Source organism: Helicoverpa zea, chromosome 4 (assembly GCF_022581195.2).
Source record: "Helicoverpa zea isolate HzStark_Cry1AcR chromosome 4, ilHelZeax1.1, whole genome shotgun sequence".
Lineage (NCBI taxonomy): Eukaryota > Metazoa > Arthropoda > Insecta > Lepidoptera > Noctuidae > Helicoverpa > Helicoverpa zea.
Window position 1 is genome coordinate 13666199 of NC_061455.1, and position 19085 is coordinate 13685283.

Below are 19085 nucleotides of genomic sequence, written 5' to 3' on the forward strand. Positions count from 1 at the left end.
TTAATGACATTGTTTATCTTTATTTGTAATGAAACGATTAGTAGGAACACGTTATTAGTGGCTGGAGTGCTTGTTACAAAAACAATGCGTAAACTGTTTTCATATTTGCGTAAGAAGCATCATGAACTTATCATTATTTCATTCAGTCTGAAACACTTAAAAACAACAAAATCACGTGGGTACGGCGAGACAAAATAATTATTTGCTGATCTCTAATCTCATTAATTCCTTTTTTGTAAACATGAGGATTCTATATGGATATCCAGGAACAATAATTTATTTAATCTGGTTCACATATACAGTTGTTAAGTTCTGTCTGATAAGACGAAAAACCCACCCATAAGGTAAACTATAAATATAGGTGTATGTACAAATGATGTGTAAGCGAATGTAAAACTATGCGCTTTTTAGGGAACTTCTTCCTGCATCCGGATAATGTGACCTTCCTCGAGAATTAGACTACTTACAACAATATTCTTACTTACTTTTTGGTTTGGTTGGATGGTTTGGTTGAAAACACGATGCAAGCCGAGTGGTTCAGCTGTCATTTGAACATCTCGTACTCAGATGCCAGCATGAGTACCTACATAGGTAGTTACAGAAAGGCTAGGCGGATGATGAGTTGGCGCTGCTTTCAGGATTATCTGTTAAGCGATTATGAAAAGTAAATTCTGTGAACACGACCGATGTTTTATCAGACGTAAAAATTGTGGATTTTCCCAAAGATAACGCATTTTAACCTCATATAACCTATAGCTTAATTATAACAGATATGAAATGGTCATTTAAAAACAACAAACGGTTACTAGATAAATATTTGTATAAAAAAGTTATCTCGCTGCTGATAATTCATACATTCATTAAATATGTATTTCATATTCATATTTTTAACAACGTCTGTTTGTTCATTGATGTATAAAAATACTAAACTCCTTTAATACTTGTATAATGAGTCAATACTTTTGATGGATTGGTATTGGATTTAAGGCCGATGTTTCAATCGTCAGATAACTTTTATCTACAGAATATGTTTGACGTCTTGTCAAACCGCTATATTTATTCTTCAGATAGAAGTCAACTGATGATTGTAAAATCGACCCTTAGTAGAAAATTTGAAATAATAATATAAAAGTTGAGTGGCTTTTTAATTTTAAATAATCATAATATAATTATTATAATAAGAAAATAAATTTTATAATAATAATTTATAGTAAACGGGGTGACAAACGACAACATAATACAGACTATACAGTTTGTATAGATAACCATACAACCATAATCAACACAGTTTATTATCTATTCATCATTTATTCTCTCTTGTCCTAAAATGTTAACAATTAAGTCGCAAGGTTTAAAAAATACAATAAAATGAATTCAGTATTAAAATTTATGATAAAATTATTTACCTTTTAGGACAAGAGAAATATATTTACAAAAAATCTAACGTTGCGTACTAAATGAATGATGTGGATGCGAACGCTAGCCGTCGTATTTCCCTTTGAAGTGAGCAAAGTGAAAGTTCGCGTCCACATCGCTCACTTAGCACCCTGACATGATACAGAGAACATGAAACACAACAACCTGGTATTAATTTTATTGGTATTAAGTTTAACAAGAGCAGCGGAAAACGTATACCATTGCTTTCGAATACAAAAAAAAAAAAAACTATAATTTAATGGTGACGATACTATACTCTACTCGTGTGGACATACACATAACAATATAGAATTTATCTCACAACAGTATAGATCAGTATCGCAGGCACTTGTTACTCACTCGCGTCAATACGCCTCGGGTTATATTAGCCTACGTATGTGTAGGTACCAAATTGATTTTAAATCGGTTCAGTGTAAAGCGCAAAGAACAGAGTTCCTTTCACATGTTTAATATTAGTAAGGATTAGTCGAACTTTAACAACGATGCTAAAACACATCAAATATATTGCGCTTGGTTTAAGTCTCGGCTAAACTAAATATTGCTTCACACACAACTACTGAAGTATTATTTCTTTAAATTATTAAATTAATGTTCTAGGAATGTATTCGAAATGGCCAGTTTCATTCGGATGAAAATTATTTAATAAATTACAATTCACAAAATATTTAACAACCGAACAGTGTTAACAATTCGTGCAAACTAGCCTCTAAATAGTAAAATATAATTCGTACAAGTATAAAATTCAGCTTTCATTAAAAAGCTCATAATTATTTTTTTAAAAATATGATGTGTATAATGTATTAATGACATTTAACAGAGAGGAAGATTTGTGCTAAGATATTAAAAACCATTTAAATATTATGGCATCACGGTTCATTTTAACTTACACTTTAGTATCTGTAAGTTTGATAAACATTTATAATTTCGTACAACACAGCTGTGCCATCTATCGGCGTGTAAGCAAAACTTTTGTGTACAATCTATGTTTGTGTGTGTGTAATACTATATTTTGTCGAAAATACAATAGAATAAATATTATCTAAACTACTGATAACGTGATACCTAAATGAGGTCTGGACTATATTTTAAACACATGTACCTAACATGTACAAATAACAATAAATTATGAAAATTTTACACATTTTTACACATTTTTGGCTCCGACAGGCAATAGATACAAAAATATATAACAAACTTTTTCACCAGACTGCATATTTTATAATTATAGTATATAATTTGTTTAACAATTCGATTTATTGCACAAATTACATATACCTACGTAATCTCTTTCACATCACTAACCAAGCCTGACCACCTCAGTATAAGGCCATGAAACTCCTAATTTATTCCTATTTCATTTCGATTTAATTATTTTCTGTAGTCCAGACATTAACATTCAAGCTCATTTAATGACTTTTAAAATGAGTTGAATTTACACGTAACCTTGCGTATCGATATCGATAACTAAACGCACCATCGCATAAGATTCCGACATCACTAACTAAGCCCAAAAAGACTAGTAAAGGCGTTAAATCTCTGTGTAATACGTAGGCCTGTTGATTTTCAGCAAATCGAATACGCGGGGGAACACGTAGGTCGTGTTGAAGCCTATCATGCCGTACGTGAAGTACTTGTAGCTGAGTTCGACGATGATTTTGTTCTTGTTGTCTAAGCTGTCCTCAGAGTTGCGCAGCTCGTTTTTGTCTTTGCCTAGCAGTGCGCAGACGAAGGCGTAGGAGAGGGACTTAGCTATGGCCCGGGTGGCGAGGACTCCGCAGAAGCCGAGGATGGTGCGCAGGATGGTGCAGCCGAGCATGTTGTAGGAGGGCCAGATGATCTGGTAGGGCGGGGCGGCGGGGCTGGCCGCCATGTTGCCGAGCTGGTAGTGCGTCCAGGCGCCGGTCAGGATGCCCGCGCACACGCTCACTATCATCGTCGTATCGCCTCTGCAATTCGTCATTACAAACGTTACAGCTTTTGAAATACAAACAAATAATCGTTTTCAAAGAAACCGTCATCTTTGTGTCGTGTTTTTTTTATTTTAATTTTCATTCTATTAAAATGAGATCCTGTTAATATTTTTTGCTCACAATGACAGCTAAAAAACTCAAAAAAAAAATTATCAAAATTAATATGTTAGTTCTATTTAGTCGTTGACTTAATTGGTCTGACCGCAAGTTTCTACGAGTGGTTATACCTAGAATATAACATCCGTGTGAGTATTTTTTCTTGCTTTACATTAGTCTTGTTTTTTGAATGTATAAGTATTAACCTTTCCTTGTTCTAAGAAGTAAACAAGTATTTAAACACAATGGAAAGAATGCTGTTTCCCAAGTATATCTATAGGCCAAACCCAAAATGATACAAATTCTGCTAAAAGCTAAAAAAAGTTGTTGATGAATTCACCTAAAAAGATAAAGTTATCTTTCAACTGTCTTTCAACTGTCACAGACAGATTTATATCAGCAACGTCATAGTATGCAAAGTGTGTCATACCTAATCACATTAAATTAATATACTGGTTTAGGTATATATTCCGATTAATACAAAGAAAAAAAAATTAATAAGAATTTTTCGAACAAAGTTAATAGAATAAAAATGTGCGAGAATTAAGAACACTATTTAAGAGTCAGTACAAACAAGGTAAATTCTCCCTCCTAAAAACTGACCTCTGTCAACTGTTCAATATATTATGTACTTTATCTCTGCTTTACACACGATGTTGTAAATTATGAAAACGAAAAATGACTCCTGTGGCTAAACAAATGAATGGATTAGCAGTGGCGGATTTAGAAATTTGCCGCTAGTAGGCCATTCAATTTTTGCCGCCCCTAATGATTGTGAACTTAATGATATTTCTGTCAGTTACTCTTACTAGATTATTTTTGCAACCCGCTATGTACCGAAGAGTTTAATGTTGACCTAACAAGTTTATTTGACAGCGACTTTAAAGCGGAAAACCTCTGTAACTTTTAAACAGCTCAATCGATTTTCATCAAACATGTCCAAGAACACTCGCCCGTAAAAATCCTGTAATAAAAAAAAACTAAATTGAAATCGGTTTATTCGTTCGGGTGCTATGATCAGTGGCGGCGTAGCATCAGGTGGCCCGAAAAAAAAAACGACAAAATATAATCACGGACTAAATTGTAATTGAAGTACTTAAAAATCGTGTAGAAATCATTAATGGTAGTTTTCGCTGGGTTTAACATAAAGAAACCGGAGACAGATCACTGCAAACTTATAAAGCTCTAGCTATTTTTATAAGAATCAGTATCAAGTGAAAAAGCCGTGAGCGCGAGCGCGAAATTGTTGAGTTTTGGAACAGTAAAGTACCAAAACAAGTTTTAAAAAACCGCCGTAAAGTAAAAAAGTTGCGAGCGTAGCGAGCGCGAAATTGTTTAGGGTTGGGAAACAAAAGTACCCAAACAAATGTGAAAAAAAAAACGGCTTATGTTTAACTGATCACCAGATATAGTAACAAATAGCAGACATAAATAGTAAATGATCACCAAAATGAAACTCGCATTTTAATGCAAAACTATAACCAAAGTTTTAACACTTTGCTATCCTATTTAAGTGAAATTACTCCAAAATAAATCATGCGAAAGCCAAAAATAGTAAATGATCACCAAAATTAGACCACCATTTTAAAGTAAGATTAATTTAAGCAAAATGAGTCGAAATAAATCATTGTTATCCCAAAAGTAGTAAATGATCACCAAAAGAAGTAAATGATCATCAAAATTATACCAGCGTTTTAATATAAAATGATAATCAAAGTTTTTACATCTTGCTATCCTGTTTTAGTAAACTGACTCCAAAAAAATAAGTTCGGCCCTTTTCCTGCACTAGGGTGGAAAATTGTCTATTGCATGCCTCTAAACAGTGCGATAAGAGTGTGTTGTCGAGGAAGTGTATTGAGAAACACATTCTTCTTCTTCTTTCTCCAGCCCTGTTCCCAATTTTACTTGGGGTCGGCGCAATATGTCATTTTCTTCCATTTTCCCCTGTCACTCGTCATACTGACACTCACGCATGCATTGCAAGCCGGACACATAACTTAATATGGCACCATAATACTTTATTTGGTAATAAGCCTACATTTTATGGCAAACACAGTGACTTATTTAGGCAAAAATAATACATTAATTTGGTCGTCAAGAGTTGGTGATCATTTACTAAATTTGGTGGTCGAATACAATTTAAAGTGAAGACGTGACTAAAATAGCTGGTACTATTACATTTTTAGACTTTATTTTTCTGGTGTTCAGTAATTATTTCTGGTTACAAAACTAAGGGTATCAAAGCATTTTATGGTGGTCATTATATTTGTTCCCAAAAAAAACACTGCAAAGACAAGAAGCCGCGAGCGTAGCCAGCGCGAAATTTGTGATTTTTGGGACGCAATGATACCTAAAGAAATTAGAAAAAAGTCACTGTCAAGCGAGCGTAGCGAGCGCGAAATTTTGGAGTCTTGGAACTCAAAAATACTCAAACAAGTTTGAAAAAAACCAGTGTAAAGTGAAATAGCTGCGAGCGCAGCGAGCGCAAAAATTTTTGAGTTTTAGTACACGAAAGTCCTCCACCTCCTAAACAGCTTAGAAATCGTCAGCGTAGAGCGTCAGTTATTTTTGCTAGTTCGGTGCTTTAACTTTTTGTTAGATTGAGGACTCAAAGTGCGCAGAATAGACCAGAAATGATGAAAAAACCGCGAGCGAAGCGAGCGGATTTTTTTATTTTATTTTTATTGAAACGCTATTGGAATATTTTAAAATTCATGATCACATACTCATATAATTATATAAAAAAAAACTGTAAAAAAAAAAATGGTAAATTTGCCGCCCCTCTAAATCTGCCGCCCTAGGCACTGGCCTACTTGGCCTATTGGTAAATCCGCCACTGGATTAGATTAGTTCCTTTACAATTCGCCATAGAACATCATAAAGTATGTGTGATAGGATTTAATGTGATTAGGTTTGACACAACCGATATTTAAATAATGCATTACGTATGCAAGCATTGTCTACTTGGTCTATGCACCTAGTATTCATTGTTGCACAACGGCGTCGCGTGCCGCGTGGCGGCGGGGTGCTCTATCTAGCTAGATAACTCTCTGTTTACACTATCTGGGAAATACATGAGGAAAAGTTACTGTCTGACTGCAAAACATAACATACCACATATGTGTGCCAACTGCGTTCTAAGTAGTCGTCAATTTAGCAATAAATCGACGATCGTAGTACATTTCTAACTAAAGATCTTTTCCATTCCAATTGTTGAGATTTGTGGGAACATTTTATTAGTTCCGCGTATATCGACTATACGATCCTTCTTTATTTACTTCGTACTCATTAGAAAAGTATGTTGTAGCGGGAATTCCCTGAACTAAGTGATAACCCTGAACAAAGTGCCCTTTTATGACACAGACACTATGTACTGTAATTAAAATGCTAAACCGGTACTTAGAACAGACTTATATGGGACAGATTTTAATGTTTATTTAAAATATCTAAGAACGAAATAATCATTTAATAAGAAGAACTACTACTACCTACTACTTACAACTCTCTGTGGAGTTTATAAATCATATTCCAACCATTGTCAGCATTACGTCATGCAACTGAATGTTATCATGCATTTTATGATTTTCACGGAATATATTTAATCCAGGCTGTTTAACTTTCAAGCCATATGAATATAAAACAATTAAAACCTCAGTTGGGCATGTGGTATGATAGCCTACTTTCATTTTTGTAAACATGCTATAATAATGCTAATGTTTAGTTTAACAAACTAAAATAAAATTCTGATCATTGCAATTGATTGCTGACCTCGTGGGTGTCCACTTATCGGCGTTGGGATGGAACACGATGACGAGTATGGAGGCCGCGATGACGAGGAAGGGCGACAGCTGTGACGTCAGCAGGAACCAGTCCAGCCGGTCCACCAGCGGGATCAGCACCGACACCAGCGCCGTCGCCAGCAGCAGACCTGCTGCTATGTCCTGGAAATTACGAAACAACATTTGATCAAACATTGTCCTTCTATACCAACATTACAAAGAGGGACAATCCTTTTTTTGCACCCTAAGGGCTCCAAAACTAATGAATTCAACCTAGCGAATCTATCAAACAAAAATATAAGCCAATTTTACTACTCCTATATTTAACGGAAGTATAGAGCGCTAGACATTTTGAAGTTTTTTGTTACAAGACGTCTAGTACTTGACCTCTTTTGTACAAATGAATTGACTGATTAGATAAGGACTATTTGTGCGGTTGTTGGTCTTCCTGTCGCATCTCTTTATGAATGTAGACGGAACATTAACTTTTGTGGTGTTATAAGTTTTGAATCCCTTTTCAAGTCTAACTGAAACTAATCATAGACAAAATATATGATTTCTGTTCACGTTTCACTTCATTTACAGAAAATCAACAATGTAGCAAAACCTTATCAAGTACTTTATTTGCTGCTTTACGGATAATATATTTCTGGAATCTTTAATGTTCCACCTAAATATCAATATTAACAAAAGAATATAAAAGATAAAATGTGGGTAATCAAGAGCGCTAAGCCCCAAGATTGGATAACAGTGTAATTGACGTTAACGCTACACAGGTGGCGACTTACTATTACTACATTGTATGATTATTGTTTGAAGTTATTAAAAAAATCAAAAATAGCAAAACACCATGCTTTGCTTCTTCCACGTTAAATAGTCGGGAACATTACGGCCGCGCCCTGTTACGACATTATTATTACACGGAATAACCGGGTAGGTATTATAAGTACTCTGGAATATTACATGTACACTTTTTTATCTAGGCTTAACAACCCAGTTACTAAACAAGATAATTACGTCAATTTTTGACAAGATACCTTAGTCTTATAATTCGGAATATCTCTCGATATAGCAACTGTTTTAACAAGAAAATATCTTACCAGCACACTATGCATCCCCAAGTAGACCCTGCTGACGCAGATGAGCGTGCACCAGGAAACCGCGATCAGCACCCCCCAGTGCACGGGGTACTGATATCGGTCCATGGTGTACAGCAGCACGGAGAAGGGTATGGACACGCCGACCATGGCGTGCGTCGACGGCATCCCGTATTCTATGGCCCACTTTTGCTGCAGCTTCTTCACGGGGTAGCCAGGCCGAGGCCACCGGATTATATCTTTGAAACCTTGTCCTGAAATTTGTGAAGCTTTCGTTGGATTATGAGGTCTATTAAGTCTTGAATGAATATTTAAACGGAAAAACGTAAAATAAATTAATATTAATTGCTGAATGGCATTTGCATACTTTGGCACTTTAAATGAAGACTATTTATTTTTATTTTCTTTTAATTTCGTAATGAACCCTAGTCTCTGAGTATTCTCAAAGAGCACCTGATGGTAAAATACGTTAAATTTTCAATGGCACTGTTACCGGGTAATAGTAGGAGATGGCTTTACATGCATCCCCAGGCATGAGAGGTACAAAACCCAGGACTCTGTGCGCCGCGAACCAAAATCAGGCGCCAGGTTTCTGATATCGTTGATAATTGAAAATCTACTTTTACCTCATTTCCAACCTAATAAATACATTAGCTAATTACGTACTACAAACCACTATCTTTTTGATAATCTTATTAATGTCCGAGAACAATTTAATCCCCAATTACATGAGTCACACAGGTAGACAACAAAAAGGCAGTATCTTCATCAATCGTACGTAAAATATATTGATTTACAGCTCCATATAAATAATTTCAAGAAAATGCATGAATCATTAAAATTATTGTTTTCTGACTCATTACTATCTATGATTTCATTTATTTCTGAGATAGTAAAAAATAAATCAACCTGTTTGTCACTTAATACACTTATGTTTAGCTTATGTATTTTGATTAAAATTCATAATTTTTGCCACCTACCTACCTATTGTTGTCTGTAGACATTTTGACATTACACATAGCAAAAAGTATTTTATTGTGTAGTGTTAATATAGATAATAGTTAAGATAATTATGTATATGGTGTCACACACCCCTGTTGGACTGCTAGAGTGATGTTATCAATTTTTCTTAATTATCCATTACAATGGTTATTTGCAAATTGTGTATTGCAAGGATGTTTGAATGGATACTTCTAATGCTCAAAAAGTCATCTAAATATTTCGAAGACAAAATTGACCAAATGCTTAAGTTTTTAGTTGAGATTTAAGAATTAACTGGCTTTTAATGTTGGCATCTTGCATTTTCAAATATTTTATGAAAATAATTTAACTGTCTTTTAAGTCATGTACAGTTTATGCCTATTATTATCTAACAAGAATGTCAAGGTTGCCTCCTACCTAACTACAAACTTCTTGCACGGCCTTGTGCACAAAAAATATCAATAGGAAAATAAAGTGAACAATCTCTATCTACTTAGTACCAAGCTAAATATAAAAGTTGTATAGTTCTATAAATAACATTGGATATTATGATCCTGTATATTTTGCTGAATTATACATAAGTTAATATAAATAAGTATTAAATTACATCACACATGGGCTTGGTAGTATTAGAAAATCATTTAATATTTATGGTCATGTGCACATAATGACTTCAGGGCCATCTGATGTACTAATAGAACATAAGAATGTGATACTGAATTTTATGTCTTAAATAATGTTAGCCAGTAATTTTGAATTTAATGTGATAATAGGTTTGGAATGCATTGTTAATTATAATAATAAGTGCCGCTTCACATGATACAATAGAGCAAATTTTATAATTGCGAATACTAAACATAAAATTAAAAGTATTTTAATGCACAATGATAGTCTGTCTTTAAAAATATTGTTGAAACGTCAATTAATGAATTAATAATTAAAGTAGGTACGTCATGGTAATGAAATGAGAAACTATTAGAGTTGCATGAGTGCACTCTTGTTATATCACTATGCATGTGAAGTGTGTGTGTGTGTTTGATGAGTAAGCAGTGTTATCAAACATTCCACCATCATGTTATTGTTTGAGTCTTGATGAGTGAGATCAGAGCTCACTGTCCTATGGAGAGTGGCCAGTACATATGATACAGTTTGTTTATCATAATTATCTGACTTATTTCTAATAGAACTCTTAAGTCTGATGGCAACTCTGAAGAGTGCTACAACTATGATAATGATGATGATAGACATTGGTTGTACACTGATATCTGTTCAACTTTATTTTAAATAGTTAAAAGAAGGGGTTTTTTATGATCCAACACTAATATAAGTCATGTATTCAGTTTTCGTCAAAGATTTAGGCAATTAATTACACAGGGCACCAATAAGTTTGGGTTTCAACTCTAACTTAAGGTGAAAACACGGTAGGTAGTAGGTTAGAAATGAACTCACCAATATACATAACTATAGTCCAGACTAGCACCACCCTCCTGCCGACTGCTCCGTCGATGTTCCAGAACCAGAAGGGTATGAACGTCGCGTAGAATATCTCGTCACCCAGCTCCGTGCCCAGCACGAACAGGTAGTACCAGAACTTGTTGTTGATGCTGCACTCCACGGCATCCTTCCCGCCGCTCTCCGCCGAGCTGTCCGTGTCGCACGACGACTGGGAACTGCTCGAGATGTTGCTGGGGATCCTCTTGTGCTGCTTGATCTCAGACTCCTCGTTCAAACGCTCTAATCTATCTGAATGTACCACTTCGGATGATTCATTATTATGACTACTTTCATTACTTTTGTAAGTAACACCGAAAAAGTTTTGAACTTTTATAACTAGTAGAGGATCTTTTAAATATTCTATTATCTGTTCCCACATGTTGATTTATTTCTAAAAGCAAGCCACTTTTATATAAAACACACCGCTAAACGAGAATCTAATCACCTATTTAGCACAAGTTTCTCGCGATAAATGAACTTGTTTGCAATGCAAAGCTGTCAGTGTCACTCATTGTCAGTCATGCTGCTGTCTGTCAGAAATGTCAAATGTCTGACTGAGCTATTCTACCCATCGAGCTTAGAATTATAAGGAGACGCCGTGTTGTTATAGACGTATCTATAGTTATATAAATATGAAACAAACTATGCAACATAGTTCTGTCTCACTCTTTCTAAGCAGATAAGTGTATTTGAAAACAGGGACAACAATATTTTTGTGATTGCGTAAAATGGTGACATTTTACTTTTGAATTCCTCCGGTTTGTAGGTGCGTGCCATATCTGGCCATATGTCATGGTAGTTGTGCTGTCAAATAGGTGCTCTTCGTGACTTATTTTTGCTATTTTATAGAAAATCACTCGTGTTTACTTTTAAGACTTTACTATTTCAATAGTGAAATAATCAACGAATATGCCTATGTGTTGTATTGTGAAGTGTGGTGCTAGGAAGCACCAAAATGAAGCTGGATTGTCGTTACACAGGTTAGGAACCTATTTTTGCTAGAAACTACATAAAATAATTCACATTGGATAAAAAATATGTTACGGGAACATGAATTGATGGTGAAAGTACTTATATTTTGGTTTATTTCTGTATAAAAACCTATATTTAGAAATAAATGTTGTTTACAATAACATGTCATATTGGCATAGTGCTGTGCAGTTGTCATAATAGTATCGATATATTATCCACTTAATAAGTCTGCTTTTACAAATTTTAACATCAGAACTTACTGTCCCTAAGACACTGAGCCCTCAGAGTTGTGTATTATTTTCAATAAAACATCTTTATTTTGTTCTTTAGTTAAATACTAGCTTTTCCTCGCGGTTTTAGTTGCGTTCCGAATATATGTGTATATTTTTAGGGAATAGTTTATGTTTTTATATATATATCCTTCATTTTACAGATAAAAAGTTTTAAAATGCAGTTAAAAACATTTTGATTAAAAAGGCGTATTATAAAATTCAGGATTTTAAAGACATATTTTATTGAAAATAATATGTTTTGCCTTTTTATCTTCACATGATGCTTCTACGGCGACCACGGGCACGGCAGTGCTTCCGCACAGACGAGCAAATCGGAATGCAAGTTGCAATATTTGCTTCAGAACTTAGTTACCGAATATAGGTTTCGAATTGTATAAATATTTTTTTCTTAGCACTAAAATTGTTTTGTACAATCGATTAATACATAATTAGCTCCATTTGCATTATATAACTTTCTCATGAATAGCTTGAAAACGATTTTAAATTATTGTATTTTTTTTTAAGAGAGTATCTACTTATGGCGTTTCTTGCGGATTCTTCTTCATAAGACCGAATCTTTGGCACCCTGAAACTAGTCTGTCGTGAAAGAACTTTCATAGGGCTATTTGAAATAATAAATAATTACTTTGCCTGTGTTTTTTTTTTTTAAAGGAAATGACTCCTCCCATTTGGTTGATGTTGTTGAAGTTATTAGTATCAGTAAAGTTAATGTGATAGTTAGTTCTATGACGAAGGAATTATTTATACTCGGTTATTTTTATGCACCCAGTAAGACTCGTACGTACTTCTAACTAGAATACAATATCGATATTTGTTGAATCCGGTAGCGGTACAACCCTAGTAATGGCAGCCATTTTAGTTTCTGCAGGTATCACGTTTTTTTCATAGACATTTCCTGTCCCTATAGTTATATGTCAATGATTCTACCGGCCAAGAACCATCCAAGAACGAACATATACTGAACACAGCAAACTGTTGTTATTCATATTTTGAGCTTAGTTCAAAGGTCCACAAAACGTTCAAGATTCCACCTATTTAGCATCCTTCACTTAATTGCAACGCCTCCCCTACAATAAGGCCCAATAGAACGAAAGAAAGAGAAGAGGACACTAGTCAGCAAGCTACAAAGCTGTTACGCAAAGTAAAGGAGGCAGATCACCTCATAAAAATTACTCATACTTTTTTACCCAGGTTAATTGTTCCATTATATTGGTTTCTGCCACTTACGCGAATATTAGGTATAAAAAAAGTACTTTTACGGATTTTATCGCGGTTGTAATTAATATTAAGAACCTAATCCCGACGTTTCGTATCCTTTACAGCATCCATGGTCACGGGTAGACTAAGGTGTTGGTTGTCTTGATATTTTAGTTACACACAGCTACCCTACATTTTGTTGAATATTACTGACAATCCGATTCACGTAAAACGAGCTCTTTGTATCTGTAGTGTACTGTATTATCACCGATATCTGTCGTCTCGTTGTCGCATAGACGCGGAGAGTGCACACTATACTCTATGGCCAGTTGGCGGGAAACCGGGAGAGTGTGTGGCGGGAGTAAGACGTTATGTGGGCGAGCGAGCCGATATCGTAATTATCGGATGGTAATTACAGAGACACAGGTAGGGCGAACACTACATTTGGCGACGAGTGAAAATATGATATTGGCGGCGTGTCTGTAAGTAGCGAACATTATTTCTTTTGAATTGAAAAGAAAGGAAGGGGCAGGTATGGTAAGTTCAGTTTGCGGATTAGAAGTCCCCCTAAACAGCCGAAATCTGAACAAATTGGCCGTCTGTCCAAAGAACGTGCAAGTTAAAGTTTCTAGTAAGGATGCTAGTATGGTATCCAGTCACCGACTCGACTATAAATTATTGTATGAGACTAAAGAATCTCACACCAGTGCTCATGTCTAGGTTTTACTTGGAAAGTTTAATTGTGTGTTCTTTGAAGCATATAAGTAAGTTGTACGTTAGTAATTGTACTGTATATTCATCACATAAGGGTTTTCCAGAAAGCCTGTATCATAATATCACATTGCGTATGAAATTCATTTTTCACCAATTGAACATAGAACATTCATTTGTTTTAAGATTGGTGCGAATCAGTAAATCGTTTTAATGCTGTGATGCTACATGATGGCTATGATTACAGCATACAGCCAAACACCTGTCGTGGGAGTAATTTCCTTTATGAAAGATAAATTACATTGTGTTCCTAGTTCCTATCATAAAGTAAATAATCTTTGGTTCCCATTGACTATAAAAGTGTGAAAAGTAATCAAATCAAATCAAATCATTTATTTCATGTAGGCCTTTACAAGCACTTATGAACGTCAAAATTATAAATAAGTTTGCTTCTAGTTGGCCATTCCAAAAGTAGCTTCCTATGGAGAAGAACGGGCAAGAAACTCCATGGTTACTCTTTTTAAAAACATAATAGGTGTTACAATTTGTATGTATTGATACATACGATAATAACATGAAAGGGAAATGTTTACAATATTTTTTGGGTTGACTTTGAGAAAGTTATACAATGCAAGTTGAACTAGGAAGTTATAAGAGAAAATTATTGCGCAAGCTATTTTAAGAAGTTAATAAATTAAACAAACCAAGTTATATAGGGCAGGAGAAATAATAACTGGGAATGCAATTATGACTGAAAGTTTCAAATTAATTTGTAACTTGTAATATAGTGAAATGTTTGGTGAACTGAGTGCGTGATATTATGGGTACCTTGAGTTTGTAAGCGACTCCCTACTACAATAATTAAGTAGTTATTTCTACTAAATAATCTGTTTTGAATTGAGTAATTTTAAGTATTTGAAAGTTAATCTGGACGAGTACCTTCTTTAAATCTTGATTAATTTCAGATTTTCTGTGCTGGTGGTTTGGATAATATAAGCTTCCAAACCTGGCTTCCCTCCCAGAGTCTAGTTAACTACTTACTTGCTACATTGTTCTGGTACCAACTTACTTCAAGAGACTTGCTTACAATATAGTGGATATTACAAGAACAAACTGGTGGTTTTGTACCTTTGGTCAACTGTTCTATAAATGACAAACATGTGCTAGGTATTTAGTTAAACAAATAGCACATTGAAGGACCATTGTAGGTTGGACTATGTATGTTGAAGTACTTACCCAGCTATACTGGTATGTATGCACATATGTACAACGTTCCAACCCGTCAACGCTTCCAGTGGGTTGCCTGTCTGGTTAATGTTAATTATAACGGTTGCTCAGTCACCCTGAATATAATTCTAGTCCTTTTAATTTGGTTTGTTTTGCAGTATTGGAGAGGTTGTTATGTTACAACAGAGATATCTCAGAAGATGCAGAACAGGAAAACGGTGCCAGGCAGCAATATTAGATGGAAAATGTGGATCGGAACTTTTGGTATTCAATAGATGGAATCTTTGGTAAACATCCTAGCTCATAATCCTAATTTGAGTATTTTGGGTGAATATGAAACTCTTAGACCAAAAGTTTAAGGAACTAAGCAATGGAGCATTTTTGTACTTTAATTAATTCCCATTAGGATTTGTTGGGACAATGCTGCTTTATTTACCTAACTGGGGTTTCACGTCTGTGACAAAATCTTGAAAGAATGAAACATGGAAGGAGTTTCAATATAGATACTTACTCTGGGTACTGTCTAATGATTTAGATTTCATAATTTGGTGATTGCTTGTGCTTCTAAAATATAACCTTCAAGATTCAGGCTTGAGTGGATTTTGATTGGTGTCACAATTGACTGACATTGGTGCAGTTTAACAGAGTGGCCCTCATTGTAATATTGCTATTTATTTGTAAATTATACTTTACAGTATTGCAGTGCCCGGCAGGAATTATAAGTGTAAACTAAATAAACTTACATAGAGGGTTGTTGGGAGAATAACATAACCAAGACATGAAATAGAATCCATTTATTGATTTGAGATTAATACATCTATCTTTTGAAGTAGGTACAATGTGTAGCCTTCTCAGTTGTTGGATACAAATGTTCTTGGCATACTGATTGTTGTTGTTGCTTTGCCACCCACTTGTGAAACCTGGAGATGCCTGCTGACCGAACAGTTTTTTGAAATTTTCAAAGCAGCGGCACCGAGCTGCCTGGGTCCTGTGGCACCTGCATTTTATCTGCGGCGCTTGGTTGTTCACTAAGTAGGTACCTACTTCATAGGTTCTAGGTTTCTATTCGGCGTTGCTGGGCGCATGAATTGGGAATCCTGCGGCCAATCTATAGGTGGACGGACGTTGTAGAGGGGTCGGCGATCGTTTCTACAGGGGGAATTGTGCATCGACGGGGGCGCTGTTTGTGAGTTGCTGTTCACTTTGATGAAAGGGGGGGGAACGGTAGTTGAGTCCATGTTGAGTCTCTATTGATGGATTCTGTTCTGTTAAGGTGTTTGTTTGTGTTTTGTAGTTTCACTGAATGTCACAGCTACAGATTACAAAGCTGATGACATCTGTCAAAGCGCGTTTCGTTGCACGACGTAGTTGTTAACTAAAATCCTAAAAAGCTGATAAGTTAAACGTAACTATAAAGCAACGGCTTTATAGGTGCCTACGTTGTAATCGTAACGTACACATAGCACTAAAGTTAAATTTGTAGAATTGCGCCCCTGGACACTCATTGATGTAGAACGCTCGAAGCTTAGGTATATCAGAATTCTTTTAGAGAGTGTATCTGCAGAAGCATGCAAGTGCCAGTGCTGATCCACACGGTTGAAAACCGGATTACTTGTTGCAATGCTGAGATAAGGAATTAAGCTTTGAAATATTCCACTCTCAATTAATAAAAGGAAACTGTTACCAAAATTAGTTGAGTTTGATTCATATTATGCTTTAAGCATTTGCTATTAATTTCATTTGTAATAATTTAAATAATTTTGCAATGGGGTGTCAAATTAAATGTGAACGGTGGCTGGTCCAAGCGATCTGTAACTATGTAAACATGATTGCTAGGTAGGTTGGTTCCGAGTCTAATAGGAATACCTACCTTTACTTAACACATTAGTAGTGCACTAAACTGTTAGTGCTCTGTTGTCATCGAGATTAAATGTAATTCCTATAGTAGTACAATTTTTAGAATAGTTAACGATACAACATGAGTAAACGAGATATCTTTTCCGTCAGGAGAGCTGCGTTTCGACCGTTTAAGTTTTAAACATTGTATAATAGGTATACTGGCACTTAGACACGTTGAAAAGCAGATTGGAAATACAAAGGTATTTCATTTGTAGACACAATTTACCACTTAGGTACAACCGTATAAATTATTGTGTTATGTTGTTATCAATAAAAAAAAAACTTCTGAAATATTAAATTAAATTCTACTTTTAGTCATTATGTATGTGTAAGTACTGGCAGAAATCTGCTAGTTCACGAGCCCACTGCGGAAGTCAACCGGGTACGTACGTTTGTGTGATCATAATTACTATGTATTTATGTACCTACATGTTTGAAAAACTAGAGATCGTACGGCAGTACTAAATAGTAGAACTATTATATTTGTATTCGTAAAGCTTTGCGAGGCACGTTCCACTGTTGCTAACAGTAAGGTCCGTGAGAAATCGTAAAGTTGCGCGAAAGTATTAAATAGTGGAACTATTATATTTATATTCGTAAAGCTTTGCGAGGCACGTTCCACTGTTGCTAACAGTAAGGTCCGTGAGAAATCGTAAAGTTGCGCGAAAGTATTAAATAGTAGAACTATTATATTTATATTCGTAAAGCTTTGCGAGGCACGTTCCACTGTTGCTAACAGTAAGGTCCGTGAGAAATCGTAAGGTTGCGCGAAAGTATTAGATAGTAGAACTATCATATGTACCTATAGACCTATATGCCTGAGAGGCGAGAACTTGTACAGCTTTACGAGGTGCGACCTGCAAGGTTCGCGAGGATTCGTATATGTTGTGTGCAAGTCTTGTACAGCTTTACGAGGTGCGACCTGCAAGGTTCGCGAGGATTCGTATATGTTGTGTGCAAGTCTTGTACAGCTTTACGAGGTGCGACCTGCAAGGTTCGCGAGGATTCGTATATGTTGTGTGCAAGTCTTGTACAGCTTTACGAGGTGCGACCTGCAAGGTTCGCGAGGATTCGTATATGTTGTGTGCAAGTCTTGTACAGCTTTACGAGGTGTGAACAGCAAGGTTCGCGAGGATTCGTATATGTTGTGTGCAAGTCTTGTACAGCTTTACGAGGTGCGAACAGCAAGGTTCGCGAGGATTCGTATATGTTGTGTGCAAGTATAAAATGGCAGGGCCTGGCATGGACTTGAAAGTCACGTTCCACTGTCGTGGAGTCCTTGAGTAACACTCAAAGGTTTGCTTTAAACGGCGCGGCGGTAACTTGTTGGTAAGGTTATTGAAAGTGGTAATGGTAAGGTAATGTGTGAGTAAAAGGTAAAGGTAATAATTTCCATAAATCGTCAGTGTAAAACGATTCGACTGTAGTGACATTTCAAAGTTGTCCGGTTGTTTATAAAACACTAGCAAACGCTACGCTAGTAAAATGCACGTAAAAGTCATTACGGGGCTTTAATCGCAAGTACGAAGCGTCAGGAAAAACTTCATTTCATCATTATTGTTTCAAGTCTGAAGCTAGAAATAAAATTCTTACATTGGGACAATGCATTCTGAAACTGTTTTTCAAGTAAGTGAAGTAAAATTATTCAGTCAAAGCCCGACAAGGACAAAGGCAATACTTGGTCATTTGAAGGAAAAGGGAAAGGAGTAGGTAGCTAGAGTAAAATGTGAGGAAACCACTGGGAGTATGAAGATTTATTATATTCCATTAATAGGCAGGTACAGTTTGGTTTTATCTATTTTTATATTCATTTTGATTTTGCCGCTAGTGGATCTCAAGTGTTCGTAATTGTTTCGAGCATGAGATACCTACCTGAATATGTCATTGCCTAGATATATAAGTAGATGATTTCGATAATAAACTGTTTGAATC

At 35.5% G+C, this 19085-nt stretch overlaps 1 protein-coding gene across 1 annotated transcript; it reads right to left on the reverse strand.

Moving 5' to 3' along the window:
• Positions 1-1126: 1126 nt before the first annotated feature.
• LOC124629942 (sphingosine-1-phosphate phosphatase 1-like) lies at positions 1127-11348 on the reverse strand. Its single transcript, XM_047163621.1, has 4 exons — positions 10810-11348; positions 8383-8633; positions 7272-7444; positions 1127-3383 (listed from the first exon to the last, which is right to left on the reverse strand). Exons 1-4 carry the CDS (start codon positions 11231-11233, stop codon positions 2966-2968), a joined length of 1266 nt encoding a protein of 421 aa, XP_047019577.1. The 5' UTR covers positions 11234-11348; the 3' UTR covers positions 1127-2965.
• Between the last annotated feature and the right edge of the window lie 7737 nt (positions 11349-19085).

Excerpts from the sequence above, each read along its gene's own strand:
- LOC124629942 (XM_047163621.1), bottom strand. The coding sequence starts at position 11,233 with ATGTGGGAACAGATAATAGAATATTTAAAAGATCCTCTACTAGTTATA. Across the intron at positions 8,634-10,809 it reads GACTATAGTTATGTATATTG|GACAAGGTTTCAAAGATATA; the intron begins GTGAGTTCATTT and ends CACAAATTTCAG. Across the intron at positions 3,384-7,271 it reads GATAAGTGGACACCCACGAG|AGGCGATACGACGATGATAG; the intron begins GTCAGCAATCAA and ends GACGAATTGCAG.